At 30.9% G+C, this 18,071-nt stretch overlaps 1 protein-coding gene across 2 annotated transcripts in view; it reads left to right on the top strand.

The window, feature by feature from the left end:
- The first annotated feature begins 4,802 nt into the window (after positions 1-4,802).
- Positions 4,803-18,071, top strand: part of SiaT (Sialyltransferase) — a 33,631-nt gene continuing 20,362 nt past the window's right edge. The window contains exons 1-3 of one of the 2 annotated variants that reach the window (XM_014416072.2): positions 4,803-5,010; positions 15,542-15,666; positions 17,273-17,610. In XM_014416072.2, the coding sequence (XP_014271558.1) occupies positions 4,840-5,010; positions 15,542-15,666; positions 17,273-17,610 (634 nt within the window). In that variant the 5' untranslated portion in view covers positions 4,803-4,839. Of the gene's footprint in view, positions 5,011-15,496; positions 15,667-17,272; positions 17,611-18,071 lie in introns of both variants that reach the window. The other variant, XM_014416071.2, reaches the window with a different exon arrangement.

The raw sequence follows: 18,071 nt of genomic DNA, 5'->3' as shown, positions 1-18,071 counted from the left end.
ACCCATTATAGAGTAGTACTTTCCTGTAAAAATAACATTAAATGTGTTTCTTACCAATCCTTCCATAATAAACTTCTCAACCACCCAAACCCACTTGTTTGTAACCTGTATTCTCTTTCATTACCTTATAGTGGTCTTAGGTGACTGAAAAAAAGATTGCCTTGAGATTTTCTCATTTAGAAATGTATTTTGAGTTCCATCAATGGGTAGATTATATATATATGTCTGTGTCATGCCATTGTATTACTAACATCAAATTTACTGGATGTATGTATTATAATACAATTGTAAATATCAATAAATATATTGTAAAAAAAATGTGATTCTAGGGAAATGAGAAAAGAAAAAATATGGGTCACTAAATGAATATATTTTTTCACAAATAATGAAAAACTCTAATCGTTTCTTTAGACCGGTTTTGATTTATCCAAGTTTAATCTGCATAACACATTCAATTATAATTTTTCAGCCAACATATAACTTCAACGAATTATTTTTATTCGTTACTGTTATTTTCACTTGTAAAAGCTATTATGAAAAATACCTTCAGAAAATCTATTAACAATAGTTCTTCAGAAAAAAGGTTTATTTAAAAAATATAGAACGATATTCCAAAAATTAAAGTAATATTAAAAACAAATTAGATTCAGGTCAAAGCCTGTTAGGACAAAGGTACGCGATTGGGCGACCGCGATAGGCTTATGGGCCCTTTAGACCTACCTCCAATATAACTAAGACTTATGGAACTTGGATTTGTCTAAGAGTTTAGAAAAACTGCGGTAACTTAGCGACCTGTTTCTTGTCCACTGTTTGTTAACCAGGTTACCTGTAACTGAGATTACTACCAGACTCACCAATTCCTAATGTTTGGAATTGTAGGTCTAATTAAAAGTGACTTTTGACAGTCGAAATCGCTGAAAAAATTCTTCATCCGACCACTATAATATATAAATATATTATTACCTGAACAAATAATTCTTTGAAGTGCACATCGTCTGTCATATCGTCTATCTCAACTAACTACATTTTATTGAATTTGGAAAGATACGGAATAATAATACAATAATCCGACAACCTTCAATACCCTACCTTAAGAAAGTAGTCAGAACTAGACAACGTAAGCAACATTATAAATAATTTCTCTCATCCACCTACATAATTATGACAATGAGATAAATTATACACAAATCACTGCACCATACAAATCTTTGATGCGTGGTCATAAGAGCTAAAGCCACTTTTTGAGCATTTGGAGACTATGTCGTAGTATAGCACCAAATCAGAGCTGGTATTAAGGTATTTATGCTTCAGATAGACTTACTACTATATTGTTTTTTAAAAATATCAATCATTAGACTTTACATAAGGCTTGGAACTTTGTTTCTCCTGAAAAATTCATATTTTCGACTTAAGCCCTTATGGCCGCGCATCAAAGAATAGTGTGAAATATAAAATTTTCAGTGTAAATTAGTGTACTGCTTGTTGCATTAACACTGTTCTTACATATATATCTGCTGGTTTATGCATTTCCTGAGGCAGCATTGTTTGAAGTTGCTCTATGTCTAATTAGAAAGGAGTAGGTAAGTCAGTTTCTCATAAAGAAACTAATGAGCAGGCTATGACGTAATGACCATTGCAGTACCGACTTTGCTTCAAGTACTTTTTGCAAACTCTTAACAGCATTATCCTCTTCTTCTTTTTTTAATGCATTGTGTACCTAAATATTAATTCATAAAGTTGTTTTAAGTCAGAGACATACTCATCATTAGAGTTGAAGGACAGAGGGTTAGAAAAACAACATAGAATGTCTCTTATGAGATTTTTCTATATCGCTTTACTAGGAAAAATATACCAAAAGTAAAATTAAAAAAAAAAAAAAAATCCCATAAGCGAGCAGAATACCCATCCTCCTACCGTCCGTCGATTTCGACTATCACAGCACTTACTAGACAAAAGGTCCAAACTTCCAATTCATTACAAAAGACTGATTTACATGAAAATTAAAAGGTCTATCTTGACATACGGCGTTGAACTCTGGGGCTCCACTAAACCATCGAATTCCTCTCGTATCCAATCCTTACAATCCAAAATCCTTCGTAAATTCCTAAATGCTCCCTACTTTGTCACAAATTAAATCATCCACAAAGACCTTAATGTTCCATTTGTAACTGATCTAGCCCGAACCAGATATCAATCCTTCCATTACAAACTCCTTAATCACTCAAACCCATTAGTTTCTAATCTTGCTTCCTCTTTTATTCCGGACAATCTTCCGAGGCGTCTGAATAGAAGAAAGCCTCGAGACCTTATATTGTAAAAATGTTTTTAGAGTGCTACCATTGGGTAGTTTCTCTACATGCCTGTACCATACTATTATGATTTCCTCAAATTTACTTGATGTATTTATGTACAGTTATAAATATCAATAAATAAATTTAAAAAAAAATTACTAATTGTAATGTAAAAGTTGTAACAAGACTGGTAATTTAGTACCTTAACATGTCTGATATGTAAAAATTTACTTTAGTAGTTTATAAATGATATAATACTGTCATTTTGTATAATCCTATTTTTTTCGTGTAAGTAGTTACCCCTTGACATCGTTATCGTTTAATGGTTCTTGTCCGGATTTTGTTTTACTTTTGTTCATTAGCAGCCACATGAATTTAAATTTAACAATGTTTTTCGAAATATTTAGAGTGCGAGTACTTGTGGAATATACAGTAAAAACACAAAAACAAACATAAAAAGCTGTCTCAATACCTGAGGTTAGAAAATATGATGAACCAATCTGGATTTGGAGAGGAGGAAAATAAATTGAAATTTATTACAATTAAAATTGAGTGTATACTTCCATGAGTTGTTTTGTTACGAATAATATATCGCTTATAATCGTTATCGTCATTTTTGTAATCATAAGCATTCATATAAACAAATAATTATAATAATATTTTCTGATCGACCTACCACAAATGTGAACAGAAATATTTTTTTGCAGTAATATATTAGTATTATCGCGATTTTTTATTAGAATGTTCTTGAGTAGATTCTTAGAAACCAGCTCGTTTATTCTGTTAATACATTTTTTTTTTATCACCCAAATTTCTTCTCTAATAGCGAATACTTGGACTGCATAACATGGACATTATTAGCTTGTTTACTTTATTACATTGCACCCTGTTCATTTTGCATAACACGACTTGTTTACTGTACTCGTGCATTGTGCAGGCAGTAATGACTATTTTAGTTATTAAATTATTAATCCCATTAATATTACAACAACCCCTTATGTTAGCGGAGTGTTGCGAACCATTGACTTCTCGCAACATAATACTGTTAAATTAATCACCATTCGATTCTATATTAGCTCAGTCAGTATTAGTCCTCAAAGGAACCCATTTTCAAGGATTTGGAAATTACTTTACTAACAATCACTTTAGTTCAAAACAGAAATAGCTTATGACACGATATAAACCAGGTCAAGTAATTATTATTCAGTTTTACAAGAAATGGAAATCTGTTTTAGAGTTATGCTTGATTCAATTTTTAACAAAAAGATCTTAATGTCAGAAAAAACGGTCGAAACTTTTTTACGAAATAAATTAATTTTACAAAACTCATTTATATTACTATACTAAGGCCTATTTTCACTAACAGAATTGAGTTTTGGGGTTCAATGTTCAATGTTCAATATGTTGCCGATTTTGCCAGAACCAGATACCAATCCTTCCATGATAAACTTCTCAACTACCCAAACCCAATTGTTTCTAACCTGCCTCTTCCTTCATTACCTGATAATCCTCTTAGCGTCTGAAATTATGGCCTCGAGATGTTATTGGATTTCTATCAATGGGTAGATTCTCCACATGTCTGTATAATGCCATTTTATAACTAACATCAAATTTTCTTGCTGTATTTTAATACAATAGTAAATAACAATGAATAATTTCTTTAAAAAAGGTAAAACAAAATTAAGTGCGGTGCGCGAATCAAACAACTTTCACTTAGCACTCTACCTCACCAGGGTGTCTGTAAGTTGGTGGGCTCTTATTGAAGCTTTTGCTATTTTTATGATTTTCAAAAAATTAAAAATCGCAAGATCGGGAAAGGCAAAAATAATGAACTAATTTTTTTTATTTTTCACTTGTAAAAATTCGTATCTTTGGGTTTCATTGAGTTCAGAATGTAGCAAATAAATTTTGTTCCTGCCAAGATTACAACAGCTTAATAGAAGATAATGAAGCCATCGTGAAAGATTGAGCGATATAGATAATAACTCTTTTAGTTATTCATAAAATTCTTTAGTATTTTAAACAGATCCATTTATCATTCCTATTAAGATTGATTTTTTTGTAGTTAACAAAATTAAAAGTACTGTAGAGAAATCTTTTTAGAAACATCCGCATTCAAGCCCTGTTAAACTACAGCAATGAAGATGAAACCTATCTGACTATTCAATTGTATGTTAACATATATATTATTCTCTTAATGAACAGTTAACTAAAAAGTATATAGAAAATAAATATAACAGTGCAGAATAAAACAGCAACAGAAGAATAACCACAAATAATCTTGAATGTTTATTTCTGAAATGTAACTTTTGAATCGTGGACCTTTATTTCAAATGCATCCTTAATTTTGAAGATTTCGCAGTTTCTACTTTTGAAACTTAAAGAATTTTTTGAAAAAATGGATAAGTGGTGAGGTAGTTTGGAGTACTGGCAAAAGATAGCTCTACACGAGACCTCTAGATCAATAGCCGGCGGGAGGTTCGCGGACGGTTACCCAGTGGAAGTAGGATGCTGGAAGAGCTCTCCTCCTGGAGATGGTCTGTTGAGGATGAGGGCCGTCGCCGTGTCTGTATGGATCTTCATCAACCTCGTCTTCTTCGGGATGTGCGGGTACATCTACCTCCTCTGGTCCCAGTACTGGCACTACATCTCCCGCCGGCAGCAGCAGGAGCAGGCCCAGGTCAAGGTGGACAACCGTCCTCTAGTCGACTACTATCAGGTATTTACTGTCCTTATAAATTATTAATAATAAATACTACAACAGCAATTATCAACTAACAATAATCCCCCAAGAATATAGCCTTATTGTTCAGTCTTATCTTGAGTCAGTAAATGAAGCGTATTTAAAAAATGTATTCAATAGCTTCAAAATCAAATACCAGTCCACTGAATTTATTTTTCAATGTATATGATTTGTGCTATATCTATATAGCAAAGTGGTCCTGATTCTTCCCTTCACACTTATATCACGAATATTTTGTTTAAAGGAAGTGTGATAGTATTTTATTGTTTAAAAAAATTATTATTTTTAAAAGTTCATTATATTTAAATCTCTATATCACTAGTTAATAATGAATTTTTAGTAATGCTGTTTTTATTATTTTTGTAAATTCAATGCGTATTTAAAATTTATTATATACCCAGAATAATACATTAATGTAAATAATTTTTTTTTAAATTTATTGAAACCTTTTTTTTTTAATGAATATCTGAAGGTTTTCAGGCTTATAATTGAAATTTGTAGAAGTTACTGTTTTTATTTATGTTTAAAGTATCAAAGGTTGTTCTATCAACATCAAAACTGACTAAACCTTTTTTTCATAATTTTTCCTTCCAGTAATTATGCATTTTTATTATATTTTTTAAAATCATATTGGTAAAAACTGGTATAATATATTTTTTTAGGAATTAGGAATTAGGGGAATTGGTCATGATTATTTGGATCATTTAATAGCATATTTGTAGTTAAGTAAAACTGCATATTCAACATATAATATATTGTACTCAGTAGTCGACTTAAAAAAAAAAATTTAAACTAGTGGCATTAGATTTTATAAATAAAGAAAGCGACCCTTCATGAATTCATCATCATTTTTATAGCCATCATTAAAGATAATTTTTTGATATGGAAATTTATCTTGAGGCATTAGAGAAATAGATAAGTCGGAGAATAAACCTACTACTTACTTTTTTCTGAAAAACTATTTCTGCTATTCAATAGCTTTCTTGATCACCACCCAGACCATATTACCACAATAAATTATATATGATCCAATAATCTTCCGACATTAGAAAAATAGTTTTTATATATGGTTCTTTTACAACATGTACTAAGAAGAATTCCTTTAATTATTAGTATTTTAAAAAAAATATCTGATAACTACATATTCAAAACGTATGCGATTATATTTAAAAAATCTACAGTGATTTTGTAATGGGTATTTTTGATGAGGAATTAGAGAAATTGTTTATGTATCTTTCATAGATTTTCTCATTTCTCTACCACTATTTTATCCATTATTCTGTTAAAGACACATTTGGTTGAAACCAAAATATGAAACGGAAAAGGAGAGAAAGGGGAAAGGATGGAAAAGGAAGAAAACAATTAAGAAAAACAAAAAGGGGTAAAAAGGAGGGGAAAAGAGCTTTCTAGCTTTATTATTTATTTATGTTCATATTTATATTATGTGGTTTAAATTCAATTTTAATTAAAAGAAGGAATTATTTTTATCATTTAACCATTCATTACTGAGGTTTAAAATTCTACAAATAACCATTAAACGTTGTTTGGATTATTTTTTATTTTTTCCAAAGTACTAATTATACTTGATAATTATATATAATTTAAATAAATTAGATATAAGTTATGGAAACATTGAAGCATTATACGATATATTTGTAAAATATTTCTCCCAATTATACTGCAATGCTCATAATAATATAATTTTATAAAATAGTTATTAGTTTTTAAACTTTTTAATTACCCATAAAGCAATTGAGGTTTAAGAATTTTTTTGGAAGAAAATGAAACAATAAGAGATATCTGAAACACTTGGAATGAAATTCGCGGTCAACAAATTACAATTATATTCACTTTAATGTCCCTCATTTGTGATGAAACTGATGTGAACGTATTTATAAATCTAAACAACAAAATCTATATGATGAGTTTTCCATTTTTATATGATTTATTCCACTTTTAGGAGACAATTTTGATACAATCTATAAATTTACTTGTGTTCAATAATTTTTAGAGTGAAATTCAAAAACCTAAATTGCATGCCTCTATGTCCTTTTGTTTTTTTTTAATAATATACGTAAAAAGCTCAACATCTTATTTCTCATTCTACACTTAATGTTCAGAACTGCCTTGGCGTTTCTAAGTTATGCAAGCCCGCAATACGGACGTTTACTTTTCTAGTTCTAATTATTTGTTTAAGCTAGAATTAGACTAAAAATTAAAATATGCAATTATATTGAATTCATAATAATAAGTAAATGTGTGTTAGCATGAGTTTTTTTTTTTCATAATTTAAGAAATGAAAAATAATAAAGAGAATATTTTAGGAGAAAGCGTCGACAGTTTCATTTGACGTCAAGTTCATGTTGTATTTCAGCATCACTCTTTAATTTAAAAAGTACGAAGTGTCTCAGTAACTTGACACAATCTCGAATAAATTTGAAATGTAATTTGTAAGAATTAAGTAAATTAAATTAAAAGTTCCATTATTTATTATAAATTAGAAGTTTCATAGTATTTTTTAATATAGCTTATTTGTATATGAAATATAGATTTAGTTTGTTATGTAGTAGTTATTATTGCAATCGTGAAATTTTTTTTAGCCCAGTTTCTAACGGAAATATATACATTAAGGTAAGGTATCTTTAGTCTGAATGATCAAGTTTCTCGAAATGTTGAATGTGTGGGAAAAGGAATTTACGGGAAATTTTTGCTAAGAACTGCTAATCGAAATTGCAACTATACATCATAAATTTTACACTTTCTTTAACAAAATTGTCGTAAACGGTTAGATCCATTTTTTTTTTCATAAAATCCGTTAAGTTAAATCAGTGCAATCGAGAGCTCTTCAATGTCAACTACGTCTTATACTTATTTAGTCTAACAAGGCTTTCAAAATTGCTTACATTAATTTTGGTATCTCTAATAGACAACTTTTTTTTACTAATAATTAAATATATCTAATTTTTAGTTATATATATATATATAAATATAAGCTATGGAATAATTAAATGATTAATTAAACGAGAAAACAAACTTCCTGAAATAAGATCAATGATCTAAATTAATGAACATTAAAATGATGTATAATAATAAATATTTGAAAAAAAAAAATATGGTAATGGAGAGAGAAGAAAAAGGCATGAATAAATATATTATTTCGTGTTTCTCACGTATTATGAAAATAGTTAGGTTTTATTATCAGTTAATTATATTTGTAAATACAATAAGGTAGATCATTAGAAATTTGAGGATTACTGACGGATATTTTTCCAGAAACCTAGTTTTCCATTGCAAAATTTTCACCACAGATTAGGCATTTTTTTTTGTTGTACTTCTGTATCTTGAAAACTATCTGTTCTGTGTGCTAATATTTCTTTATTAAATCAAACTAAATAAAATTTTCAACATCTAATTTTTTAAAGTTTTTTACTACTATTAACCGCACAGCTGCAAGAGCGCTCAGTTATAAGGATCAAAATCCCCAAAGGTGACTTGAAAATTTTCGAAAAATAGATAGTTTTTAAGATATAGGTAAAAAAGAAAATTGTGCTCCGAAGGTCTTAAAAAAAATATCTGTCAGAAAACCGAGAAGGGTGGAAAACAATACGACTATTATAAAACCCGCCTTAGGACAATGCTATTTGCCATTTTTTTCTCTAGTTTGAATGTACTATTCCAAATAGGTTAGTAAAATATAGAATAATCATCCTGCTTGCTTGAAATTGCTGGGTAGAGGTAAAAAGAAATAATGTGAATATAAATAAATAATGGGGTTTGTTAATGAACATAAAAGTGGTTATTGAAAGTTTTAAATTTAGGAAATAATTTAATAGAAGAAATTATTGGGACAAAGGCAATTAGCCGGCATTAATGAATTTTAAGGAAAAAAAAGGAATGAAAGACAGAATAAGGAATCCTTGAGAATGACCTGAGAGGTCGAAACGTCGGATGTTAAAAAAGAGTAAATTTGAGAGAAAAGAGATCAAAATTGTTTTAAAAAGAAACTAAACCACTCTCAAACAACTATATTAATAAAAAATAAATCTAATACGACTATTATAAAACCCGCCTTAGGACAATGCTATTTGCCATTTTTTTCTCTAGTTTGAATGTACTATTCCAAATAGGTTAGTAAAATATAGGATAATCATCCTGCTTGATTGAAATTGCTGGGTAGAGGTAAAAAGAAATAATGTGAATATAAATAAATAATGCGATAGCTATTGATTGATTAGCGATATTGTGCGAATGTAATTCGCGAGGACTTATTGAACAAAAAATGCTATTCAAACATATAGATATCAACTTTGCCGTTAAGAAATGTCGATGAGTTAATTTGCTTATACTTTCTAGAATTCATTGAAAGCCAGTAAATCCCGTAATTAGTGTAAACTAAAAAAACAGAGCTGAAATATTTTTGTACTGAAAAAAGAATTTATCACGTTCAGGGTATTTTCCTTCACTAACGAGAGTCAGATAAAACTTGGAGAAAATGTTTGGTTATACCCTATCCTACATAGATATAGAAAGATTTATGAAGGTCCGAAAGCTTAGATGTGCATGGCACGTTGCCAGAATGGATGAGATCGAAATCCAAGGAAATTGGAGAGGGAAGTCCTTCACTAAAGAACTAGAGAGGGACAGGCCAACCTAAGATGGTTTGACAGGACCACGAGGGAGACCAGAAAAACCTCTCGTGGGGGCTAAATAATCGATTGTAGTAGCATCACACAGCTTTAGGCTAAAATAATTAAACAAAGCGTGAAACAAATACGAAGAATTACCAATGAATCCTTAATTAGTTCTCTTACCACAATTATAGAAGTCTATAACATCTCAGCAATTAGTTTCTTCAATTTCTAAATTTTATTTCTATATATTGAAAATTTTCATAGAAAGCAATAACAATAATTTGATAAATACAATAAGTACAAATCATTATTACATGAGTTACCAATGTTTCCGCAGTGGTAATAGTACAAGAGCCCAAGAGGAGAAAAAAGATAGTTATCTCACCCCAATTTTTGATTACTTTAATGAAAACTAAATATAATTAATAGTCAAAATTGATGAGTCTGCCAAGTATAGGTAGGGGGAATAAAAAATGGTGGCTGTTTCAAAGCGATAAAAAAACTAATTTTTCATTCGGAGCTCTATATCTTAAAAAGCAGGAACACCACAAGAAAACCTAAGAGTACGTAATTTAAAGAAAAGTAAATTTCCTAAAATATGAGCCCTAATAGAGTTATTTAAGTTGAATAGTTTTCGAGATATAGCTTTTTAAAAAGCAAGATTTCATAAAAATGTTGTATGGGCCATACTAAAAGTTAGTAAATTTATTTTGAAAAATTCATATCTCAAAAACCATTTGACGTACAGATGTCTATTAGCACTCCAATTAAAGCAAGTTTAATGAGCTATAAAGTAGTTTATGATGTTTATCTTTGTAGGAGCAATAGTTTACATGAAATTTGCTGAAATAAATTGATTTATAGTTGTTCCGACAAATTTTCATTTGCCAAATTTATATTCATATGTGAATATCATAAAAACTACTAACCCTACGAAGATAAGTGTCATAAACTACTTTATAGAAAGTTAAATTTTCTTTATTTTGAGTGTTGACAGACATATGGATCTTACGTAACTAGAGATATATCTTTTCATAAATCCAATATTTTATACGAACAACTAGAAATTAACATTTTGTGAGTTTATTTTGTTAAATATCATAAAAACTACTACTCCTACAAAGATAAACATAATTAACTATTTTGTAGTAAATTTAACTAGCTTTAATTTGAGTGCTGGCTGACATCTGTACGTCCAATGGTTTCTGAAATAAGGTTTTTCATAAATAAAACTTATTTTCCGAGCATGTAAACGACTAGAACAGTATCTTTTAAATTAAAAAATAAGTCGAAAAATTATTAATTCAAAGCAGTAAATTGTAGCTTTTTTCTAAATTTTGGCAGGAGATCATCGATCTGCATAATGTTTGTTTTTCACAGTGAGATATGAGTTTCATGTCACAACTGTGCCGTCAGTTAAATAAATTTTAAATGAATAAGGGGTCAAACTAATTATTGTTGGACATACATCTATTCTTAAAATATTTAAGAGATTTAAGCATTCAACAAAGTAATTATAGCATTCATATATCAGTTCCAAGAAATGAGTTTAAGCTATGAATCAATAATTATCTAATAACAAAATAAGCTTAGCCAAACTTTTTTTTTATAATTTATTTATTGTTATTTACAACTGTATACATATATACACATCAAGTACATTTGCTGTAAGTGATATTATGACATGATAAAATCTTGTGGAGAATCTATCCATTGATAGAACTCCAAAAACACTTCTTAAGGAGAAGATCTCGGGGCCATCCTCTTTTCAGACGCCTAGGAGGATTATTAGGTAGTGAAGGAGAAGCCAGGTTAGAAACGAGTTGGTTTGGGTGGTTGGGAAGTTTATTGTGGAAGGATTGGTGTCTGGTTCTGGCCAAATCGGCAACATAGATGACGTTGAGGTCCTGATGGATGATTTGAATGTGACAACGTAAGGAGCATTAAGGACTTACGAAGGATTTTGGACTGTAAGGATTTGATTCGAGGGGAATTAGATGGTTTAGTGGAGCCCCATAGCTCAATTCCGTATGTCCAGATAGGCCTTATAATAGTCATGTAGATCAGTCTTTTGTAATGGATTGTAAGTTTGGACCGTTTGTCTAGTAAATGTTGTAATAGTCGGAATCGACAAGAAGTTTTCTGTGTCTTCAGTCTTGTATGAGGATTCCATGTCAGTCGTTTGTCCAGCTTTAGCCCTAAGTAACGGATCTGTTCAACAGGAATAAGTGGGGTATTATTAAAAGATACTGTGGTGCAAGACGAAGGTTTACGACGAAGGGTAAATGTGATTTGGTGGGATTTATAGGAATTTATTTTAATCCTCCAGTTTTGGCACCATTCTTCAAGGGTGGTGATGTGGGATTGGGATACAATGGAAGGATCATTATTCACTGACAATAGGCATGTGTCATCGGCATACGAGGTGAGAATAGTGTGGTTGGGATGTCAGCTGTAAAAACTGTATAAAGGTTAGGACCAGGGATACTACCCTGAGGTACACCAGCAGACTGAGAAAACAGGGATGAATAAGCGCTGTTGTGATTTACTTGAAATAACCTGTCTAAGAGATAAGAACGGATAATGAGATAATAAGTAGGGAGTAGGAATTTACGGATCTTGTATAGCAGTCCTGGGTGCCAGACTCGATCAAAATAGCCAAACTCAATGTTCGATATCAATAAATATCCCCGAGCTAAGAAATAGGTTTAAACTATTAATTTAAAATATTTAATTTACTTGGATACGTTTTTATGCTGAAGTTAAACCTTAAATAGTAAGCTTCAAGAAATCTTCCTATCTACGATTTGATCGACCCATAGGAAGCTTACCTTTTGGTTTAACGTTGATAAACTATGTGATTCGTTCCCCGTCCATCCCGACTACCACTACTATCATGACTACATTTATGCGATCATCTAAAGAATGACAATTCAATTATATTTATTGGAGAACGGGCTAAAACAAATTGAATTCCACGTTTTTTTTCTTTAAAAATATTCATTTTTTTTCTAGAATATACAACAGGTATAGGAAGTGACCTTGAAATGTGACTATTGAATTATTTCAGGAACTGCTATTCCTACGGAGATAACCATTATATACTATATACTTTATGGTCCATTTATCAAGATAACAATTATATACAACTTTATGGTCCATTTGTCAAGATAACCATTATATACAACTTTATGGTCCATTTATCAAGCTTTAATTAAACAAATAATACACATCTGCACGTTGTATAATTGGTAATTAATTTCATAATATAAAATAACTACGAAATTCAATATGAAGTGGGATAGCTCAGTAGTAAGGCACTGTGCTATTAACTCCAAAGGCTCAGGTACGAATCTGGCTGTTGCAGATAATTATTTATTCTGTTACTGTAGCCGTGAGTGAACCCTGTGGGTTCGGGAGGTCTCCGGGGTCCACCTAGCCTCATTATGTGGGTAACCTTAATTGGGAAATAATCTGGCGGTCAAGGGTGGTTCTGACGAAATCACCTTCTTGCTCAAGCGTTGGCTTAGTAACAGTTCTTTACAAAGTACTGAACCCCAAACTGTTCATGCCATAAAGAAATACAAAACCAAGTTGTCTGGGAGGACCACACACATCGAAATGTATCCACAAGGTAGAGAACTATTAACTATCATAAGGTAGCGCCTTGCATAATTGTTACTCAACCCCAGTTTCATTCTTCCGTAATAACCTTACGAATAATCTTCCACTGTCTTGAACTCTCTGGAACTCTTACCCTCGTATTTTCCAACCGAACTCCTGTGATTCTTTTAGACATATCCAAAATGTGATCGATTAGTCCTTTCCTGCACTACCTCACAAAGCACATCCCGGTATGACTTAGTGATTCGCAGTTGAGCCGTCCACTGAATCGTTGTCAACTAGCGTTTCTGTGGGATTTAAGTAAATTACTTACACATATAATAACACACATTATAGACGAATTTATAGTTTTAGGTTGCATCCGAAAACTCCTTCATCCTGGAAGGCATTCCGTACTTCCCAAACTCCTGAAAAACCTAACCCTAGGAGACCCAGCGATAAACCAACCAAAACTGCGCAGTAGGTTTACACCTGGAAATTACTAAGTGAAAACAAATAAACTCTTATTACAGAAATAATTAAAATATGGTATAATTTATTCTATAAATTATATATTATACTATAATTTTATTCTGGTCATTGCTATATTGATTTATGAACTCGGATGAAGCGAAATACGCCAAAATCAGGAATATCTGTTGATGCTGCCTTGGGCCGTGATGTAAGTTAGCGCCCCGAAATTAACCTACGGAGCAGAGGGCCTGTAATTAAATTACTGAGAGTTGGGCGCCTCTGCCAACAGCCAATGGAAGACGGTGCTTGACACTTCCAACCAAATCTAAACCTCACCCTTAAATTTAATCCTTAAAATTGGTATTTTAACCAACCTTAAGTATATTCGCTAACTGGGATTTTAATTATATTTGTTACATTAAAATAATAATATTCATTTCATGTTTTGAAACTACAGATAAAAGGAAATTACTTATAAATTAAGAAGAAATAATCAATTTCATATCTAAGAATTATGGTTCAGAATCTGAAAGTAGCGATGGAAAAATAATCGCTATTTCAATTGCAATAAGAAACTTAACTGTTTCGGAATAACAGTGAAGATAAAAATGATTTACAAATCTAGCGAGGTGGATGTGTTAAATGATCTGACTCCAATTTATAATGTGAGGTCCTCTTGACCAGAAGGCCTGGACAATGTGTGTTCAAAATAGGTCAGGTACCAGGTTAGGAGGTGAGTAGACAGAACGAATCTTGCGGGTGCCAGCCTTAAGTCATCTAAAGATGGTAACTTCACTCTACAAGGTACCATTTCTGAAGGCACAAAGGAGAAATGCAAGTCCGGACTGGATGCCAGCCGTCAGGTGTTGCGACAGGATTAATAGTGTAGGAAACTGGAGGTGACCATTGGGAACAAGCATGAAATAAAACACGTATAAAGAAAAGTTGGTTATAAGAATATATTGAATGTGGGTTAGTTACTGTCCCAAGAGAATACTGTTTTTCCAGCATCTCTGGGGTAATGCTCAAACTAAGAATCTTTTGTATTCTAGTATATTCTTTTGGAAAACTTGATTACATTATTAAAGCAATACATTACAATTATAATACTATTTAAAACTTTAAATATAACCTTAATAAATTATTTATGCATCAATGAATAAATGAGCACAACACAAAACTAGAGCAGACATTGGTGATGCTCCTTGGCGGAACATGCTGAAGCTCTTTGTTTTGGTGGGAAGAGATTACCTTTTTTGTTTTAATAATAAGAAATCCACTTACCGAGAAGATAAGCACTTATAATTAATTAGAACTCATCTCGTCTAACTTATTCTAACAAATTGTTCTTAAACTCAATCATTACCTACTCCTAAACATTTAATGATTAAATTTTAAAAAAAATATATATCAAAACAGAAAGGACAAAGTTCTGTACTAATTAATCGACATCATGAGAGGTTCCGATTATAAAATCTACTGAAATATGTCTGATTAAATGGCAATTTCAAATTTATAATTAATGATATATGATCATATTTTAATCATAAAACAATGATTAAAAGGTTTTTAAGTGAATCACTACATAATGATTAATTCATTGACAAATAATTAATCCTGCTATCAATTCATTAATGTGAATGTCCCAAAGTTAATTTTTCGAGCCAATTTTTTTAAAGATTTGAAATGGATTAAATTTGAAATGGATAAAATTTCATTAATATTTGCTTAAAAGAAACATTTCATGATTATAGAGTTCAGAGCAAGAACAGACATTGATGGAGATCTTGCACTTGCAGAGAGAAGCAATGCGGGTCCAAACAACCAAGGACTACAGAAGGAGGTCCAGACCAAGATTCAGAGGACATGGCGGTCACAAGTTCTCCTCCAATTGCCACAATTGTGATGAGGCAACAGCTAAAAGGTAAAATGACTTTTTCTGATATAGGAAGTTTGAAAAAAAAAAAAATTGAAAATAATAATTACATTTTTTTTGCATTTATTATATTAGTTTATCTTAATAAAATTTAAAACTACCTTAATTAATAAAAAATTGTTCAAATAGACTTGTAAATATTATTCAGAAGCATTACAAAATTTTCTCAAATACTAATAAGTAATTTTGGAAGAAGATAGTTGAGCATATGAAGTAAATTGTAGGAAGATAGCCTAGGTAGCGTCCAAAATAAAGGTATCAAAATAGTAAAAGAAAACCATTTATTTAGAGTACTGATGAAGTCTTGCAAAGCGAAACGTTGTTTATCAATAAAGAGTTTTGTTTTAGTATTTTGATACCTATGTTGACCGTCGCCCTCACTATCTTCCTACAAACTAAGAAGTAATATTTACTTATAACATTTTATTGAAATTTGAGAACCTGTACTAAATGAATTAATTAAAACTTATTTTTAGTTTTAAAGTTATTATTCCTCATATTCCTAGTGAAAGGTAATAATGTAATTGTATAGATTACTGAGATGTAATTTTACCGTTGCTCAATTTGGGAGTCTTTCTTGACTCATATAATATTATATGATAATCAAAAATTTATTTAAATAAAAAAAATGGAAATTTATAGTTTTAACTTAATTCTAACATCTTAAAGATAGCTTAGGTTAAAATGAAGAGCTCTAATACTTAACAGATAGGAGAATTTTATTTAAAAGTTTGTAATATAATAGACTCTTAATCTTAGAGCGGGTTTCTAGGCAATCAGAAACAGACACTTAATTTTAATAACACTTTTACTTAATTATATGTTAAGCTAAACTAACCAATTTATACAATCTTCTTTTGATTATTGATGAGTCTTGATGTCTTCTATTTAACAAACTAATACCGTCTTTATACAAGGCCTTGGTCCTCTACTTCACTGGCGATCCAAAACAAAGAGTCCCTTTTTTCTTCGTGAGTGACTACGTTTTCAAGAGGTCCTCCCTTGAGCTAGACAAGAGATGATGAGGACCTCCTTATCCAGGAAATATCATTCCCCGCCCGCGCCTAAGCAACGAATGTATGCCAAAAACCAAAAGCTGTCTCGATGTTCCATGTAAACATCGATTGTCGCACAACAGCTTTGGATTTTTGCAAATGATTTACTTTCTGAATATTATTCTTTAGCACTATTTCTTGAATTCTATTTTTTCTTAAATTTAATGTATTTTCAATTATGATGGGAAGTTAAAATTAAGTTTTTAAAATATTTGAATCTCCTCAACAAGGCCGCTATTCAACGGACTTTTTGAAGGATACGTAACGCCATCTTGGTTTTGTTTCGAACAACGTATTTATTATAGACAATGAAAATTGGTTAGCTTGCTTTTCGGTTCAACAAAACAAATGATACATAAAATAAACATAAAAACATATTAAAAACCCTTTATACATAAAAATATACTATTTACTCAAAAAGAGCATATTACAATACATTACCCAACTATTCTTATTATGTCCAACCATTTCCCAGTAATTTAAAAAATATAACTAGATGTAAGCTGATCAATAATAATTATTAGCTGAATTTGTTTCAGGTTATCAGCATTTAAGAACCGTCTAATAATTAGACTTCGAAGTGTCCTACACGATGAATCAAATGTGTTTAAGTCAAAGCAAGATAACCCTTACAATGTACAGTACCATGGCCTACAACGTTCTTCCAATATCCCTCGTGATCAGTTATTATGCAGACTTCGAGAGATACTGCCTTCTGTTCCCACCATTACTGGCAAGGAGCCAGCATTTAGTGACAGGCCATTAGAATATGCTGTCCCTAACAGGCCTCTCCTTGGTCCTCAAGAAAGGTTTTCGTCTTGTGCCATTGTTTCAAATGCTGGAGCTCTTAACAGCTCTGGTCTTGGCAGAATTATAGGTGAGAAATAATAAGAACTTTTGATACAAATTTTTATTTATTCTAAAAAAGGTAAGAAGAATTTTCTTTCCTAAAATTTAGATAAAGTGCTAAGTTGGTATTGTTAACTAGTACAGGTTATCAGGTATTTACACAATTATATTAAAGTACTGCCATTTCTTGTGAAAAATATTTCCTTCTTATATATTAAACTACACTTATTATATCGATTTATATTACATTTTTCCTAGAATGGAACCAGATAATGCCTAGAAGAACATCAGCAAGATAATAATCTATATTTTTTCATCTTCTTTGAGGTATGTCCATATACCGTATACAACAACAGAGACCAAATAAAAATACCTAGCTTGAAAAACAATATCTTTTTAAGACAGAAAAATAAAAAATGATGATGCCGATAATACATAAAATACAATTCATAATTATGAGAGATAGTTGACCGTGGATGATAAATGAGG

This window comes from Halyomorpha halys, unplaced genomic scaffold (genome assembly GCF_000696795.3).
Source record: "Halyomorpha halys isolate HHAL.00 unplaced genomic scaffold, Hhal_1.1 Scaffold111.1, whole genome shotgun sequence".
Lineage (NCBI taxonomy): Eukaryota > Metazoa > Arthropoda > Insecta > Hemiptera > Pentatomidae > Halyomorpha > Halyomorpha halys.
Note: the sequence above shows the minus strand (reverse complement) of the source record. Positions and strands in the feature narration are given on the sequence as shown.